The sequence below is a fragment of the Rhopalosiphum maidis genome, chromosome 1, assembly GCF_003676215.2.
Source record: "Rhopalosiphum maidis isolate BTI-1 chromosome 1, ASM367621v3, whole genome shotgun sequence".
Classification (NCBI taxonomy): Eukaryota; Metazoa; Arthropoda; class Insecta; order Hemiptera; family Aphididae; genus Rhopalosiphum; species Rhopalosiphum maidis.
This window is the reverse complement of record NC_040877.1, coordinates 3,531,852-3,551,334: the sequence shown is the minus strand read 5'-3', so window position 1 is coordinate 3,551,334 and position 19,483 is coordinate 3,531,852. Positions and strand designations below refer to the sequence as shown.

At 31.6% G+C, this 19,483-nt stretch overlaps 1 protein-coding gene across 1 annotated transcript in view; it reads right to left on the bottom strand.

The window, feature by feature from the left end:
* Positions 1-2,806: 2,806 nt before the first annotated feature.
* LOC113560832 (division abnormally delayed protein-like) overlaps positions 2,807-19,483 on the bottom strand; it is a 77,425-nt gene continuing 60,748 nt past the window's right edge. The window contains exons 5-8 of the mRNA XM_026966929.1: positions 5,671-5,936; positions 4,583-4,715; positions 3,467-3,671; positions 2,807-3,189 (exon numbers count right to left, since the gene is read on the bottom strand). Of these exons, the coding sequence (XP_026822730.1) occupies positions 3,020-3,189; positions 3,467-3,671; positions 4,583-4,715; positions 5,671-5,936 (774 nt within the window). The 3' untranslated portion in view covers positions 2,807-3,019. The remainder of the gene's footprint in view (positions 3,190-3,466; positions 3,672-4,582; positions 4,716-5,670; positions 5,937-19,483) is intronic.

The following is a 19,483-nucleotide window of genomic DNA, read 5'->3' as shown; positions in this document are numbered from 1 at the left end:
GTATACTTTTGTTAGTATCCAACTATAGTGCGACTGTTGTTTTTTTTTATCGAATTGTTCAACGATAATATTAAAATATCATATTGCGCGTATCATCAACGCCACAAGTCGAGTACAATCCTCATTTAGTCTACAACCTTGAACAGTGGCGCACACGAGGGGGTGCAGCGATTTTGGCCTAAACCCCTATAAAGACGGGCGATGACGGTGGCCGAGTGACTGATAAATTTTCTGATGAGTTATTTTTATCGTGTGTGGAATTAATGAGCATAATGACTATTTCGTTAACGATGAATAATGTGACAAAATCAATTATAACATTGTTTTGGTATGATATATGTAATTGGCGAGGTGATGGGTATGAAATAAAAATGTGTCGACACCCCCCCCCCTCGTAGAAAATGAGTGTGTGTGCCGTTGGCGCCGACGAACGACAACAATTAATTATTCGACACGAAATATGAATTCGCATACACTTACTGTCCTCGCGGTCTGACTCTGCTAAAGATCGTTTTTAACATTACAACAAAGTCATATTGATATTGTATAATAATACATTATGATTTATTACTGTATATTACAATTCGTATCGACATTATGTTGTTAATTGTGCGTGTTAACCCGTCGCCACTCTGGTAATTAAAAAAACGGCCGTTCGTAACGACATAATGATCATCGTGAACTGCGGCTGAAATCGAAATTCACTATTGACCGTCCGGGTTAAAGGTGATCCGATTGTGTCGGTTCCAATCACCGGCGCGTGGCATAATAAACGATTAAAAAAAATAACCAAATACAATCCAATACACTGCAACGGTCGTCGGTCATATCAATGTATTATATTATATTGAAATTCGCGTATCTGTCACTGCACGGCTGCCGCGCCGACAGTTTGCGGGAAACGAGAGTGTAATAATATTGGTAAAAATAATAAATGCCACGCTAGAACAATGATAATAATACGAGTTGTGTGTGTGTGTTTCGATCGTCGCTGTCGTCATTCGCGTTATATTGCCACGACTACGTGATATTCGCACTCGACTGCTCTCCCGCGTCACGTCGTAGTCGCGCTACTCCTCGACGTCCATAATATTATTATATTGTTTTCTACTCACCGCAGAAAGACCAAAATATATAAACTCAACTCGTATAGGTGATATCGTGTATGGTCTAAAAATTGTATTCTTTATTATATAATCATATTATAATAATATTATACATATTATAACTATACAGTATATTTTATTATATTAGCATTGAATAAACATTAAAGACAATTTATATAATAATAATTTTTAAATTTGCCTACTTAACTATACAAATCACAGTCGTCAAAATGAAAAAAAAAATAATAATAATAAAAATAAAATACAACTAAGGCAATACATACGTGAAAACATTGTAAATTATAATAATAATAGTAAGATTCCGCTAATTATTATATAATATATTTCTTTTCTCCAACAAAAAACTCTCATACAAAACAACACAATTCCCTAACAAATTTATCCAATTCTTCTATTACGTTATTATTGAAATTTTTTATTACGTTCAATGTCGAAAAACATAGGAATTTTTTTTATTCTTTTAGCAAGCAATCTCTTTCACCCGCTGGAAGCCCAAGAGGAATATCCGATGACGACCACACCCGCGTGCAGTGCCAATCCCGTTATCGGTGTCGCAGTAGTGTCTGCAGTATATTATGTTGCACACATCATAGGTACATTCACACGATATCATGTACATATATTACGTCTCACGGTAAAAAAAAAAAACGCTTTACACAAAAAACGTGTCTGATAATAATAATAATAATAATTTAAAAATAAATAAATAAACAATATAATTATATATATAGTATTGTATATAATAAAAAATATTATGTCGGCTCGTTCTTCTATATATACGTTTGAGGGTTGTTATTTTTTCGCCTCTCATTCACTACTCTTTTTTTTCATCAAAAATCCGATTCGATTTCGAAACGACGACGATAAAATTACGACGGTAATAAATAATGACCTATATATAATATAATATGTTCTAAACACATATACGCTACTTTATATTATACTATTATTATTATTATATTAATTTATTATTCTCTGTTTGTTCAAGTATCGAAAATATTATCTTAGACAGTACCTAACCTATCTAGGACAGTACGTATTATGATGATGGCGTGAAGATCGAGCCGTGGAGTCGAACTATTTATGCGTTACTCGAACTGACAAAAAAAAAAATATAAAATCTATCACCGCGAGTGAAAAAAGTAAAAATAAGATAGATAAATAAAAAAATGCGGAACTAGTGAAAATATAAAATCTTCCGTTGAATAAACGCGTGTAGAGCTTAACAATATAATATATAGATTATTATGGATAAGTGTTCAAAACTATACTAAACGAATATTTACATTGGTTTTTTTATATATATATATCGTAAGTTTACATTATTTTAAAATATAAATTATTATTATTGCTCGAGAAAAAAAACCGTTAAGAGACAAAGTTAAAAATTGGGTTATTACGTATTAGTATAATATAAGCCTAATGGTATATAATATATATATATATATATATATATATTATATACATATTATATAATATTATATTAACGATTGTTATTACAAATTATTGCGCTTGGTTTTCGACAACAAACATATATAAACATATATAGGCTACAGAGAACATTTCGCACATAAATAATATCATATGAATACAAATTTTATCAGTCTAAAGGACATAAATAAAACAAATACATAATAATGATGACAAATTAAAAAATAGTCTCATTTTGGAAAAAAGAAATGTTTAAAATAATTAAACAATTTGTGTCCAGAAGTGTTATAAATTGTACATATATATATATATATATATATGAATAGAATATAGATGTATATATATTTTCAAAAAGGTACCCTAAAGAAAAGCCGAGTAAATCCAAGAACAAAGTTTCACTTAACAACAATATAATAATAACTTAACGCGACAAAAACAAAAAATAAAAATAAAAAGTACGTTTAAAAATATATCCTTGTCTGCAGCTGCTGCAACGCAGGAATGACCATCAAGCACACCGTTATCAATAGGGGTGCGTGTAGTCGTGTTGACGGGGCAGCGCCCGACGGATTGTTGGAGTTCAACACTACATCCGGTCCCGAATTTGGCACCGATTTATTAGTCGATTTGACTGAAAAAAAAAATTTTAAATTAAAGACTAAAAAATAGACATCAGAAATTATTATCACGATATACCTTATACGGTATAAATTATTATTATAATAATAAAAAACCAGTGGCCGTTGGAATTTAATTATTTAACTATTATACTGATCATAATTGTCACACACTTCGTGCGATAAGCCTTAGTATAATTTAGTTTTTGTTTTTTTAATAGGTACGGTGATAGAACGTTATGTAAATGCATATTGCGTACATATTAGAATAGTGAAAAAAAAGATAATTACATAGTGGATCGTCAGCTCCAGGCACTTGAGTGGTGATCGGGTGATCGCCTGAACCTTCGCCGGATGAGTAATCTGCGTTGTCGTCGTCGTCGTCCCAGCCGGAGTTACTACCCCTGCCAGTGCCACTGCCTTCGCCAGACCCTTCAGCCTCGTCAGCCATGAACGAGTCCGATTGCGGACTGGAACTCAATTGGTTCAATACTGTCTGGAAATTAGTAAGTAGGTACACGTTGAAAAATATCGTTCGATTGCATTCTGCTGTAACGGCGCAATATATAGTGGCGGGTATTTACGCGGAGTTGAGGTTTAGGCTAGGTCAGTGAGAGAAATCGTGGCAATTTCCTTCCCCTTATACTTAAGTATATCTTAACAATAATAACTAAGTCAAAATGTTTATACCTATTTGCTTTTGTATAATTATACCAAGTTCCGCCTTGTCGTTGTTACGACCGCCAGCCAATATGACCAGCCAAAGGTAAATACATTTTTGTCAATACAATACAAATAAACAGTAGTCAAGATATGACACGCATCGAGATATATTTTGAAATAATACATACATCGGCTAGTGGGCTATAAAAAAAGAGAATCCTAATGTCATTAATTAAAAATTTCGTAAGCAGATTATACGAAATGCATTATAGAAATAACCTTGATTGCATCACGTGAAGAATCGATATCTTTTCAATTTTTTTTACCTATCGATAATGCGTTGAGTTTTAAAAAAGAATCAGAGTTTAAAAAAAAAATACAATTAAATGCTGGTTTTTGATTTGATGTACAGAAAGTTCAATCATCATTAATTTCATATAATATATTATATTATTATGTTTTAATTATTATAGTATATATGTAAAGTACCGCAATACGCTTCTTACAATATCAGCAAATACGACGTCCATAAATCACGTTTATTGCTTGGTTAACGATCTTAAACGATCTCTCATCCGACTAATACATAATAACAATATTAAAAGTATAATTTTTTCCTAACTCTATTCGGATGTAATTCATTGGATCAACTATAAAAAACTAACTCGCGACCACATCTCTTACAATACTATCTACACATAATAATATATATTCTGCTAAAAGTGTGCATATCCCGCTACTCACTTGTCTGATGTGCCTGAGCTTGTCAATGACTTCCGCCACTTTGTTGTCTTGTGTGTTGATGGAAGCCGTCCAATCGAATTCCGGGTTGTACATTTGCGCACTTAACAATGGCCCGACGACGTTATCTGTATATCTGTGTAACAGAACAAATATAATATCGTTATTAAATATATATTTTTATATAGCTTGAGCGTCTGTTGATGATGACTATTATTTTAATTTTTAATAAATTAATAATATAAATAATAAATCAATAGATCAATAACAGGTTCAACTCGCCAAGGTTGACGCACCCGATAGAATCGAATTTGGCAATAATAATCATTAATAATATTGTCATCTTAATAGGCCCGACAGCATACAATATTATTTCATATCATCGTATAATATACAGTGGATAAAACTATAGAAAATTTATATCGTCATCAGTGTACTTACCTATCATTAAACGTTAAGGTGACAACATTTTCTGTGGTTTTTTGGAGGTTTATTTTGATATTTTAATTTTGATGTGAGTATAGAATTTTTAAATTGTAATATTCTACAGAATTATAATTGGTTTAAAATTAGAACCTCAAACAAAAAACGTACAACAAAACAAATAAAATGTTGTTACCTTTACTTTTAATAATAAATATGTAAACATCAATATTGAAACTGACGAAAATAAACGATAATTCTTGACCGTAAATTTTCCATGTTATGCGCTATTGAAAGATGGAGACAACATATGTGGGTAAGACGTTCTTTTGACAATGCGTGGTATCTTATAATATTACATGTTTAGGTACATAAAATGTTCGTACGATAGAGTGCAAATATCACATTTACAATATCTAAATATGAATATGAAGTTAATATTCAAAGTGGGCGTAAATAATGTTATTGAAATTCTATACGGCATAGACAAATTGGGGGACTGCCACCCTCCCAGGAAATCTAGGAATATTTAAAATGCCTCCAGTGCTCTATAAACGCGTAGTACGTTCATAGGATACTAGGTGCATTTTTTTAATTTTCCTGAAATTTCGATTTTCAAGGAGAGCTTTAACACTACAATTACGTAACTGCTGTATAAATATACTCACTCTCCCACCGTTCGGCCATTCCAGCAATCCGTCGTTGTGTAGTTTGTGCACATGGACCGTGCCATGTCGGAGAACAGTCCCCGCACTCTGACCGCGGTTTCCGGGTCGGAAAACTTGGTCAGCTTGGAAGTGAGTAACGCTGTGCTAAGGTCCTCTTCCTCAACGTTCCACACTTCCTGGCTCTCCGGCGTCTTGGCCGCGCCCGACGATAAAACAGTAGTCGGGGCACGAGTGTTCCATCTCGCCGGACCGCAAAAGTATTTCACCTGCAACACCGAATCAAAAAGCAAACGTCAATTTAGGTTAGGCTACAGTGTGTACGTATAATAAATATGGTTCTCGCAACTATTGCAACATGAGGGTTAACTCTAAAAACAGTAAAAACGAATTTCGTTCAATGTTTTGTAAATAATAGTTAAATTATTTACAACAATTTTGATGCCCCGACAAAACATTTAATTTTTGTAATAAAATACATTACATAATATAATATAACGTAAATATATATAATATATATTTTATGCGTGATTTATTCATAGTTTTTAAACTAATTAAAATATGCATACAGGACTTAATTTCATTATTATCACGTTAATTAAAAAAATCTATTCTAATGCAATACAATCGTTTTTTAAATACATATTAAATAAATATAATATAAGCAAACAGTACTAAAAAAATTACGATATAAACGCGTGAATAAAATTCACTATTATGATGGGTATAGTAAAAATATTTAATACGTAATGTCGTAAACTATTACAATAGGTTAATTTGAATATTATATTATATAAATTTAAAGCTTATTTTGGAAGGAGTAGTAAAAAACAATTTATTATAAGAAATTGACTAATTTGTATTTGCATACACCACGAAGAGTTCATACGTCAACGTCTATACTCTATAATATACCTAATACCTATCTATATCTAAGTAATAATATTGAAGCGAACACTTTTCAAAAGCTGTAAGTAGTATGTAAAATTCAATATCTAACTATATTATAAGGCGCAATTAGAAAGGTGAATAGAAGGGCAAAACATCTACTACTCGAAAAGCGTATTTCAAAAGTTCTTAAAAAACTCTTTGTCAAATACCTAATAATATTACTCGTAGTATGTATATCGTATATGTGCATATTTTACACGGTATGCCATTGTAATGTATAATACTATTAGTGATAACATTAAAATACTCAAGTGACTTCAACCACATCCTGTTAAAAAATAAAAACGTATTTACATAAAATTCCATTGAAACGAAATAGCGCTCTAAATATGTGTTATTGAATGTATGCTGAAATCGGTTTGAACCTTCGTTTACAATAGACAACAATAAGCGTGATATTATATTGGTTCGTTTAATTTATAATATATATATTATATATATATATATATATATATATATATATATATCCTTTTGAAACCGTTGAACGGCATCCGTACGTTTCGATTAGATTGTCATTTAAATAATAATATATATATAATATACATAAAGTCTGGAATTATACCGGAATTTCGAATCTTATAATACATATGCACATAGATATAGTCATATTAAGAGGAGAGGTGGAAGAGAAACAGAAGGACAAAGAGCCTTAGGCAAAGTTCTGGACATACTGCGAGAACTTTTTGTTTTAAAACATATATACACTATATGTATTGTTTAGCCATCGCGTGCACACTCATACACAACATACATAAAAAATATATATATTTCGTTATTAATTTATTATACCTGACTTTTGGGCTGGCCGATATAACAATGCGCGCGCGATCAGAGCATGCACAATTGAATCGTGTGTACATGACGATTATTAGGCTCGAGGCGTTAAAGATAATATACGTGATGTATTATGTATGTATGCAGGGTGATTATTCAAGCAGACTCATCCACGTCTTTTACTTTGTTAATTGATTTATTAAAACTCTGAACTTTTATGTGCCTATGGATTCTTAAGGATCAAAATATGTCCAAATACTTAAATTTTTTAAGCGATTCAAGGCAATTAGGAATAAATCCTATGACGATACACACTTCTTTTTTTTTATGAAAATCACCATTTCGTTGCTTTGCTGTAATTTTTTAATCAGAAGACGTTCGGAAGATTACAATGAAAAATATTAATTTTAAAACGAAATCCAAATGATAAGAAAATCAAAACTATGTACTGTGTTAAATATAAATGCTAATTTGTTAAGAAAAAAATGAATGAAGTGTGTGAAGTCGTTTTTCCGTATTATAACTGTAACATTTATAAAATCGTTGTTTTATTTGTCAGACATCGTGAATAATCCCCAAAAATACGCCGCTGTCACTGCGCAGTGTATAATATTATTGTTGTTGTCGGTAGGTCGGTCGGTTACAATAGTGGAATTCGCACAACGGTGTTTTCGTTTGACTTATTAATAATTATACACAAAAATGACATATTTAAATAATATTATTTTAACACAAAGCCCGGGTTTTCCAGTTTTTCCGGGACCGCTGTGCAGGAAAACACCGTAGCACTTTCTGTACGCAGCTTACCGTACTTTTGCATTATTCATCGAGCCGCGTTATCCTGTGAACTATTTGTTATATCGTATACGCGTTTATATTGACACGGATGCGATGATAAAACAATATTTATCCGTACAACGTCTGCACCCGTTGCCACTATCTGTCTGTGGTCTCCTCTTTCTCGCTATCTGACAATCCCTCTATTTATGTATATTCTAATATTAAATTTCTCGTAATTAAAAATTTTATTCCGTTTATTCGCACAGTTTTGGCATTTGTGCACAACGCGGAAACGACGGTATAATAATATTATGCATGTAATATATATATAGGTTACAATAATGGCACAATCTCAGTTGTCGTGAGGTTATAATATTATTATCGTTAACGTCGCAAATTCTTTCGCTAAACAAACACTCCCACACAGTCATAATAATATATGCGATTATTCTCTTCCCGTCGGTTGTCGTTCTCTGATGCGATTCTCTGTGACAACCCGACCGGAACCACCGCACCCGCCATCCGCGCCATTCATCCGAAAACGTTTTGTCATCAAACTCATCACATTTGACCCTAGATCATATGGTCCAACCACACTACTCTCGGGACGATAGTGGATTAAAACGTTTCTAAAGATATAGCCTCTCAGGTAGGATAACGTATTAGTACGCTGACGTCCATATAATAATAAGGACCGCAAGATATATAATAGGTACAGAACGCCGAGTGGTATATCATTATTTTCTGTAAATATTATGAGGTTGAGTACCTGCAGTAGACCCGCGGGTCCGATAATTTATAAAATCTATTATACGAGTATTATAGTTTATAAACTCCGATTGCAGTGGCGTATTTTTTTTTCGGGGGGTAGAGTGGATGACAAGGACGGCATTTTTACTTGAATTTTTCCCTCTTCGTATATATATGACAACAATATAAACCAATAAATCTTTCAAAACAAATAATGAATGCATTTAAATATATTCAACAAATAAAAATATTCTATCCCTTATAGATTATTGCATAAAATACATATTTTTTTTCACGTTTCTCCCGCCGTATGATATGTTGACGTATTGTATAATATTAAAAAATATTATTTTATGAATTATGATTATACAATTATAGTAACATTATTTTTTTTCAAACATATTATAGCACCTTTTTTTAAACAATTCTACTTATGTACACCTGTGATTTGTTTCTAAGCCTTATAATTTATCTAAGCTATAAACTGGGTTTTATAAGACTTGTGCAAAAACAATTGATAAGGTTATGGTTTTCTATAGTTTTTTTACTTAGATACGCTCTTTTACATAATATTGTTTAGACGGGGGAAGTCGCGATTTTTCATAATTATCGAAAAATGTATAAATACTTCTATAGTCTTTTCAATACGTTTATCGTTTGCAAATTGCATTTGTTGAGATCAAATCGTTCTTGTCGCATGCAATATTCGAATATTACATAACGCAAATTTACATTGTATTGTTTATAGTATACGTTATATTAATAGATTCTCAGAATTATTTATTCAATAGTATGACACTATATTGTTTTTTTGATAACAGAAAGTTATTATTTAGTTTTTTTCCCGTTTCGTCCCACTTCTCCCCCACACCCGCCCGTTATAACCTTCGCCACCGGTCGGTAAATAATAATAATAATATAATAGGTTGTGATTAGGTTTTTAACAAGCGTCACGAGCAAAATGAAACGGCGTCCAAATTGTTTTATTTACGCGTACGTGACTGATGCAGTATACACACACATACAATACCTGTAATACCACAGCGGCTGAGGCAATAAATCTAAGAATTTATCGCCGCGCGTCGGCCGCGAAATCTTTTCGGTCGTTGTACACGTAGAGGCAACGTTAAATGCGCGCGACGAGTGTACGCTGCGAACACGACCAGTTGCAGTCGCATGTTTTATCTGTTAGTGAGTGTTCAGCTCAACGGTCGTATAGTTTTTCAACTTTCGATTGCATAAATTATTAATAATATTAAACACAACGATACCGCATAAAAAATAAAAATAAGAAAAACGAAACAATTAAATGTTTCGACGAGCAAAATATGGTACGGCCGGCAGTACGTTCGTGCAGAATATTTCATATAGTTGTGACTATCAATATTGGATTGTAATATATAATTCACAGAGATAACTTATAACGGACTGAAGGGTGCACTATCTAGTTTTTGTCCAAACCCGAAATGTTCTAATTATTTTAGTTAGACTTAGAATAGGAAAAGTTCAAATAATTGCATTCGGTCCGATATTCCATAGAATTAATAAATAATAATTTTAGTTGATAAATACGTCACGTGTGTGTCAATAGATTTATGCTGTAACAACGGCTTAATTAATTTAGAAATAATCGTAAATACATATTTTTATACTATTATTTATAAATTGTAGCTTTATGTAGGTTATTATTATAATAAAAAAAAAAATAATACTGTTTGAGGACTCAGAGCACGAAAATAGCTTAGTGCGTAAAAAAGCTACATTCAATGGAAATAGGAGGTCATTAAAATAAAGTAAGATAAATCTCTTACAGGGATGTTATAACAATCTATACAACATTAAAAAGAAAAGTGGCGTGAGCTCTAAAAGCGTTTAATTAAGATCACATTATTTCTGACTGAATCAAAGATGGCTTTAAGAGAGGCTTTACGAACAAAATTGGTGAGTCATAATCATTTAATGTAAATTTCTTAGGGATTTTAAACTTCTTGCTAATATTATGATCCAGTTTTGAATGAGCATTTAAATAAAGTTCGCAAATTTTTAGATAAGGGAGAAAGAATGCATGTACATTATCTGTCCCATTAAATTCAAAATAAATTAATTAGCCATGTGCTGTGTGCTGCTGAAGTAACTAAAAATATTTTCAAAGAAATAGAAAAAACAAAGTATTACTGTTTTTTATAAAAGTTGTTATCTAACGTAGTTGATAATGTTTTCTGGATCGAGTGATAAAATGCACACGTCATTAGTACCACCTCAACGTCGCGTTGGTGAAAATTTCGTTCAATGTCGAAATATAATAATGCGATAACTAACATTAGAAATTAGCTTTAGTATTATATAAAAATTATTATAAGTTTTAATGTTTAAATAAAAATAAATGTTGTATTCATTTAATTTATACAGTCCACTTATTTTTTTTTTAAACTACGAACTCAAGCCAAAACAACTAATATGTAATTTATGGCGCTACATCTGATTCTGCTCATGTAAAATATACTGCAATATTATTAAGAAAAATGTTAATTTGACAAAACAGGTAGAAAATCAACCAAACCAATTGAAAGAACGACTACTATGCGCGTTGTGCCGTTGTAGACTGTGCCAATAATAATGGGAAAGGTATAGCAGATCGAGAGAATTTAAAATTTTAAAACAATACCATAAGGTATTAATGCATTAAAAATTGTAAGGTCTAAGGTATGATAACGGTAGTAATATGAAAGGAGCACAGGTAAGGCACAAAATAAGCCTATGTACTTAATTTGTAGTTGTCACTCTTTAAATCACTGCGGGAAACAGGCAGTGCAGCAAAGAGCTGTCCAATCCATGCAGTGCTCGCTACTTTTTTTTAAGCTCTCCAAAAATTATATAATAGTTGTAATAATTGTGCACCCAAAGATGGAAGAAAGATCATCGAGCATATTTTGATGTATACATGTAATAACACAATATGTAGACTGCAGTAAATAGTATCGGTACACGTACACCGCACGCGTGAGATATTAATTTTCTTATAATTAAACTGTATACTCGCGGTGCAGACACGCAACACACACACACACATAATTTAATATATTGTACATAAATAAAATAAAACGCGCTCGAGCACACGTGAGTGTGTGCACAAGACGAGGAATGCGATAAAACATAATATAAATTATAATAATATCGTACGTACCTACCTACATTGTATAATGTATGCGCGGCCTATAGATCACGGAGGGAAGATTGCGTAGCGTGGGAGGCCAGAGTAGAACGGCGGCGGTGGCGTATATCGAGAGAATATTATCGTATATATGTATATATAGGTACCTCTATATTTACAATATAATATATATTATAAAAATACGTAATATGTAGGTACGTTGACGATCATTGTGTTGCATAGTTCTTTGACGGTCGCGAGCTGGCGCGCGGATTCCGTACCGATGACTCTTCTTCTTATTCTTCTCGTTCTCCTTTGATATATACATATTTATTATATTATATATATACTCCTGTTCCGTCCGTTCCTTCTCTTATTATTATTATTATTCTCCTTTTCCTCTTTCTCCTACTTCTCCTTAACTTCTCCTCCGACCAGTGCCATGGCGGCGCTGAAGTGTATAGGCATAATAATAACCGTGAGTATGTGAAGCGGTGGCGGTAGTTGTGTATGTGTAATCGCGGGGAGGTGAAGTAGGAACAGGGGAAAAATACCTCGTGACTGTAAAAGAAACAATGAAACGCATGGGGCGAGGAGGGGAGATTATTAAAAAAAAAATATATAATAATAAAAAAGTATATAAAAAAAAAAACGGATAACAATGAAACGGACGGGGTCTCCGACATGTCTGAACTGGTCTTCGGCGGCGGCGGCATATACACGCGGGCCGACTGAAGACGTTGTCGTCGCCTTCGGGCTGCGACGGTGACGACGTCGAGACGACGAGGTGTATGGAGAGAGACAGAGAACCGGCGATGATGAGAGGATGAGACTGATAGAAGAGAGAGAGAGAGAGGCGGACAATTTAGGGCGCCGCCGCAGTTTGGTAATGAAAAATATTATATTATTATTATTATTCTCAATGAACTGCGTACGCGCGGCGATGCGCAGACGACAGCCCCGCGTTTCTCACGGCAATAACCAACACCTATATATACCTGTAATTAATCGATCTGTTTTTTCCTTCAAATCATTGTTGGTAACGCGGGCGCGCTTCATCTTTTATACTATGGAACATTTTTGTGTTTGATTTACGATTTTCTCGTTGCGCAGTTGCCGACCACACAATAACATACTTAATGGCTATATATTATTTTACTATTACACGCCAGTGAGCATCGACGCCTTAAAACATAGCAAAAATAGAGTGACAAATGCGAGTTGCGATTTTGCCGGAATTATGATATTTTTATACTTGTATCACAACTACTTAAAATCAGTTGATTGCACTCGTGTTTTACTGCATTATGAACGGATCGTTCTGTTTTTAACCACAAAAAGTTTTTCGCTACATCTTCCGTAAAAAAAAAAAATGAAAACATTTGAACACCTTACCCGCTCGTTTGAGGTATAATTCGAGTGCTAACTAGTGATCAAATATTATAAATGCGTAATAAATAGCGCTGCGGCGGATGTTTATAAGTATAACTTATTAAATCGTTATTTCAGTATGCACATACGCACACAGACACGTATGTATATGCTTAAAATGATGTGAACAATGTAAATGGAATTCTTCGAATGCGTTAATACATAATAAAACAATATTATTTATTGTAAGCTGGCAAATTACTTTCTTAAGCGGAATCAACATCGTATAAAAAAAACAACAACAACAAGAAAAAAGTTTTACAGAGATGTTTATATTGAAACATAAAAACCATCTTGACATGGATTGATTTAGGTTCCACCTTTATAACATTATATGTTCTCTTTCCCCTTATGTATCGAGTGTTACGCACGTTTAAACAGTATAATACACACGACCTATGTACCTCGCGAGTTGAGCTCCATTACACTTCTCCAACAATCGATTCGACCAACTATACATATTTACGAGAATACTATGACACTTTCCGTTATTCAAAGACAATAAACTCGCGTGAAGTCGAGTAGGATTTGTATATTGTACTTACTTCTAATCAATAATTATAAACCGAACGATAATTAATGTCTGATGATTCGCCATTATATATCCTATTAATAAGGTATAAATATGCAACATACTCATAAACATTTACGCGATTATTTAACATTTTATATAGGTACGTTACACTAATATAATATTGTAGGGGACATGTGGTCAACCATGTTGATCATAATGTTCTATATAGCTACATAATATTATATTATAAAAATTATAATAATATTACTTATAAGTATACAAGATGATTCATCAAGCATGCTCACCCCAATGTTTTCCTTTAATAATTAATTCATTTAAATTCAGATTTTAAAGCATATACCTACTCAAGAACCATATATTTAAATAGGTATTTATATTTTTTATTGAGAAGTGTTTTGAGACGATACAAACTTTTTTTTCAAATGAAAGTCTCCTTTTTTCAGTATAAGTATTAAACAGATGACTTTTTTGAAGATGTTGATGTATGAGTACTTAAATAGAAATTTAAACAACCTGTTTTCGAATTACTAAACGTTGAGTTCCAAAGATAATAGGTTTGGAAGATAATATTATAAGGGTTTCTAAAACTATGATTCTTTTAAATATGTTTCTTGAGTATAGTCAAACATCCAAAAAATCAGAGTTTGAGTAAACTCATTAATAAAAGAAAATACATGGTTGTGTTACGTTGTATTATTAAGATAGCCATGTCCACCGTTGAAACTGCACTCGATATCGATGTTATTCCAAAGCCTACAGCTATGTATTATAATATTATTAATTTGTGTGTTAATGATTCAATTATATTGTATGTAATTGCAGATATTTTTATTTATTAAATATTATTCTAATGTTTTCGTCTAATAAATAAGTATAAATTAACGAATCTTATTACATCATGAATGCAATTATTAAAATAATAATATGCGTGCACGCGAAGTGTCCATAAAACATCTATATATACACGTTTCATTAAAATGTTATTTTAAATATTTATGTATTAAGTATATGCGCTAATTTATTGCGAGCGTTTGATAATATATACGTGAGTTTTTATTTCGTTTTCTTTCGAATGTATCTTGCATATTGTGGTCGTGGCTCCCTTTGGTCAATACCAACCACTCGTCGTAGAACCTATGCAATTGACATTTTACCTGAACACAATTTACATTTAATCCTCAAATTAATCATTAAGCGTGCATATTTTGTTGTTATATTAACCTTGGTATGAGATTTCAATACTATGTAACAAAAAATAAACAAATAAATAAATAAAACCATAAAAAATTGGTATTTTTAACAGCAATTTGACCATATAATAACCGCGTTGCATAAATAAACGACATCTTGCCTTGTTATTTTTTCAACGCTACCTTGCAGCAATACGATGTGGTAGGATCTCGTCCTCAGACCGAATACCTGAATAACGATCGATGCAAATTAAAACTACATACGTATGGTAGGTACCTACTAAATTTAAATGGGAAATAGGCGTTTAATTCTCAAATCGAGTTATCACCGCGCGGTCCGTAGTACACTGAAAATGTTGAATTTCAAAACTCGTTCTGACCATTATCGTCCTATAAAATACCTATACCTATGTATTTTATGTGATGTTTGTGCGAGTGTGTATGTGTGTGCTTATTTATTATTATACGAAATCCTTGCGTATGTAATATTATAATTTATAATAACGCACGCATGCATAATATCATAATCATTGTTATTTTTATTATTATTACGTAGGTATACTGCAGGTAAAACCAATTATTTAACGACAATAACATTTTGTTGTACACGAATATTAATGATAACAATATCAACCACGTATATTTAATACTAGACATATTATTATAATGAGCTGTACAAAATGTTATTGCATAAAATGCCAAACAAGTAAAGTTTGAATCGATTTTTAGTTTATTAAGTCAACGTAACATAATATTTACTTTTTGTTATACCATTTATGACTGCAAGGCGCAGGGGTTTTAATTTTTTTTCTAATCTCAAAATTAGTCGATTAAAAACGTATAAACATCGAGTATATCATACTTATACTACTCTCAAATAATATTGTGCGATCAAATGAATCGTATTTTTATTATTCGTCTTGATCAAAAAAAAAAAAAAACGTGTAGGCGCTATCATAATATATCGTGTGACACTTAATATTATATTTTAAACTGCAGCATGCACATTGCACACGCAAGTAGAAAATGTGATGTTGTATAGTAAGTAACATTATGCACGTCGATATTTTCATTCGGTTTCGCGCGATGTATATGGTGCATGTTATCGATAACACGTTTGACTTATATACGATTTCTACAATATTGTATATCGTACAAATATTATGATAGGTATACAAACTTGAATGTATATGTAGGCGTTGTGGGATTTACGAGGTCTTTGTTTTCCATTTCTCGAATAAACCACTACGCGGGATGATCGTAAATCAAAATGCGGTTTTTGACGAAACGAGTGGGTCGTATCGAACTTTTGGGGTGTGTCGCGTATGTCACTTCGGGCTGTTTCAGTGTCGTATCACTCTTTCTCTCTCTATCTCTCACTATTTCTACACAAACACACACACACACACACACACACACACACCACACGTATGTATATTATATGATTAAATAAATATAATGCTGTATAGGTATTATACTAACTATTATTATATTGGCCATGGCAGGATTGATGCGTATTCATTATAGGTACATTTTATTTCACGCATGTACGTTTACGTAAATAATAAATTTAATATGTATTATTATCGTGTTTCGATAAACTTTAACAGCGTATACGAGCAGCGCACACCTCCCAATAACCTATAAAGGTGCAGATCGATATGTATTATAATGTTATTATTGTTCCGCGACGACCGTGCTGTCGCCTTTATTCGTCCGCTCGAGCGTACATCTCTGTTGCCAAAAACTTAATCAAAGGAAAACGCCCGACGACGCGTTACTCTAATTGTCACTTATATTGTTCGAAAAACGCCAACATCGAATAAAAAGAAAACAGACGCCTCCCACCTCCCCGCCGCAAGTGCAATAACTCACAGCTCGCACGACGATAATCAAACTAAAAGAATTGGGTCATGAAAATAAATAAATGATCGACACATCACAACGATTGCGATTGTTCCTTTTTTACGACCTCTATTTGAAATGGAAGTGAATAAAATACATTTTTATAAATCCTAAAATGATTGTCAAAAGAACCGTTTCGATATATTTTATGGACATACTTATTTATTATTGCATTCGATTCAATATTCTACAACTGTAGACAAGACTTATCCTAGTTCGTTTAGTCATATTCATACATTGTAAAAAGGCTTTGAAATCAATTATCGTAAATCGTAAGAAAATATATTTTTAATTAAAGTTACCTTTTAAATCAGCCAACCCCACGAGTAAATTATCATTTTTAAATATTTATGTAGTGACGTTTTAATGTACCTATATAATTTCCACGTAATGCGTTAATAATTGTAAGTCATGATAATAATAATAAGGCTTAAATTAATATTATTAATTTTTTTCTGAAATCAAATGAATAGTTAAAAATTTAACTATCATAAATTTACAATAAATCATTAACTCGATTCTAAATAGCTGTCTTATCATTGTTTTGTAGTATATATTATTAATTATAAAGATTAAAAATAGTAGTTATAATAATACTTTGAAATAAATACATTTCCTAATTCCTATATAGTATACAGATAAATAAATAAGCGAAAATATTTCTAAAAGTATCCTAATTCATTTTTTTTATTGAATTACTACCATAATATACTTAATATAATTATCAGAATTATATTATACCAAAATACATACTAGTATTCCAACTGAATTTCTTTAATACTTTCTATATTCCTATTTCCTATAAATCAATAATAATAACAATAAACATGATATTATAAGAAATTTGTATATTATACGTATTAACATATTATATATATATATATATTGTTAATAATTTATCGCTCTTAATAACTCTTCAAAACTAATTATTTTACTATAGTTAGTTATACTCCCATATCCGATCACACAATTTGGCTAAATAATGGTCATAGTTTAATCAACATCGTTTCTATTATTTCGCAGTAAATGTCTCCTGTACCCATAATATATATATATATTTGAAGATTCAGCATATTATTATGACATCGTTAATTTAATTACAATACACAATCAATAATAACAAAACGTTATAAAAGTTAATATATTGTCAATTAATATACATAATTATAATATAGTTTTGAGTGGCTAGTACGAAGGAAAAAATTTAAAATGCCAAACATTTAATAATATAATATTCGTCACGCCGTTTCAGTCCCTAATTTAGTCGTCATGCAACGGATGTTTGTTTAGCATAGGGTTATTATACTGAGTGTGTGTAGTGTGTTAAACAGATTAGTGTCATCGTGTGTAAAAACAAGTAACGAGTTAGCAAAAAAAATAACCACGTTCGGACCCTTTACTGGTTGGGAACAGCTGTATATAATATATGTACGCGAATAATAATTATACATACACGACGCACACTCGTGTTATAGATAATAATATAATATATAGGAAATAAAACAAGTGTTTCGGTTCAATGCTATACAGTGGTCAATAGCGAATTTCGAGTAAATAATTAATAACAATAACAATATAATATATAATATTATATAAATTGCTTAAAATCATTGTTGTGGGTAATCATTTTTTAATTTCTGCGATTTTTATTTTGTCAATTTTTTTTATCGTTGTACATACTGTAATATATAGCTATATGTCTAATTTTTTTTGAGTTTGTTGATTATAAAAATAAATAGTCAGCGTATATACTCACACTCGCAGTATTATAAAAATATTATGTTGTATAGACGTGTTTTAGTGAATGTAACAAAATTATTTGAAATTTTTAAATTAAAAAAAAATAAACCGGGAGAACCTTTAATGTTTACGTATCTATAATAACAGATACACTCAATATTATATATTATATTTATGTGTGTATATATATATATATATATACACACATAAACATACATACATATATATATATATATATATAATATACAGGTACCGTTTTCGAGAAACCGTTAGGACGCTTTATATACACAATCGGATGTACTTATTTGAAATTACCTACGTTTACGTGTACTCGCCGTACTTAGACATGACAGAAACGAATAAATCATTTTTTTGTTATTGCACAACTAAAATGCAAATTCCAAACAATTATACTCAATTTTAAAAAATTATTCTCGGAACGATAATAATAATTTGCACTGTAAATTATATATACATCTCGGTGGTCGATACTTAACCGGTACAAATGTTGAGTGTTCAATTAAGAGTCCAATCCGCACTTTACAATCCAGTAGACATCAGTAGACATCAGTAAACTATAAACATACCTCAACCATTTAGTCAACTATT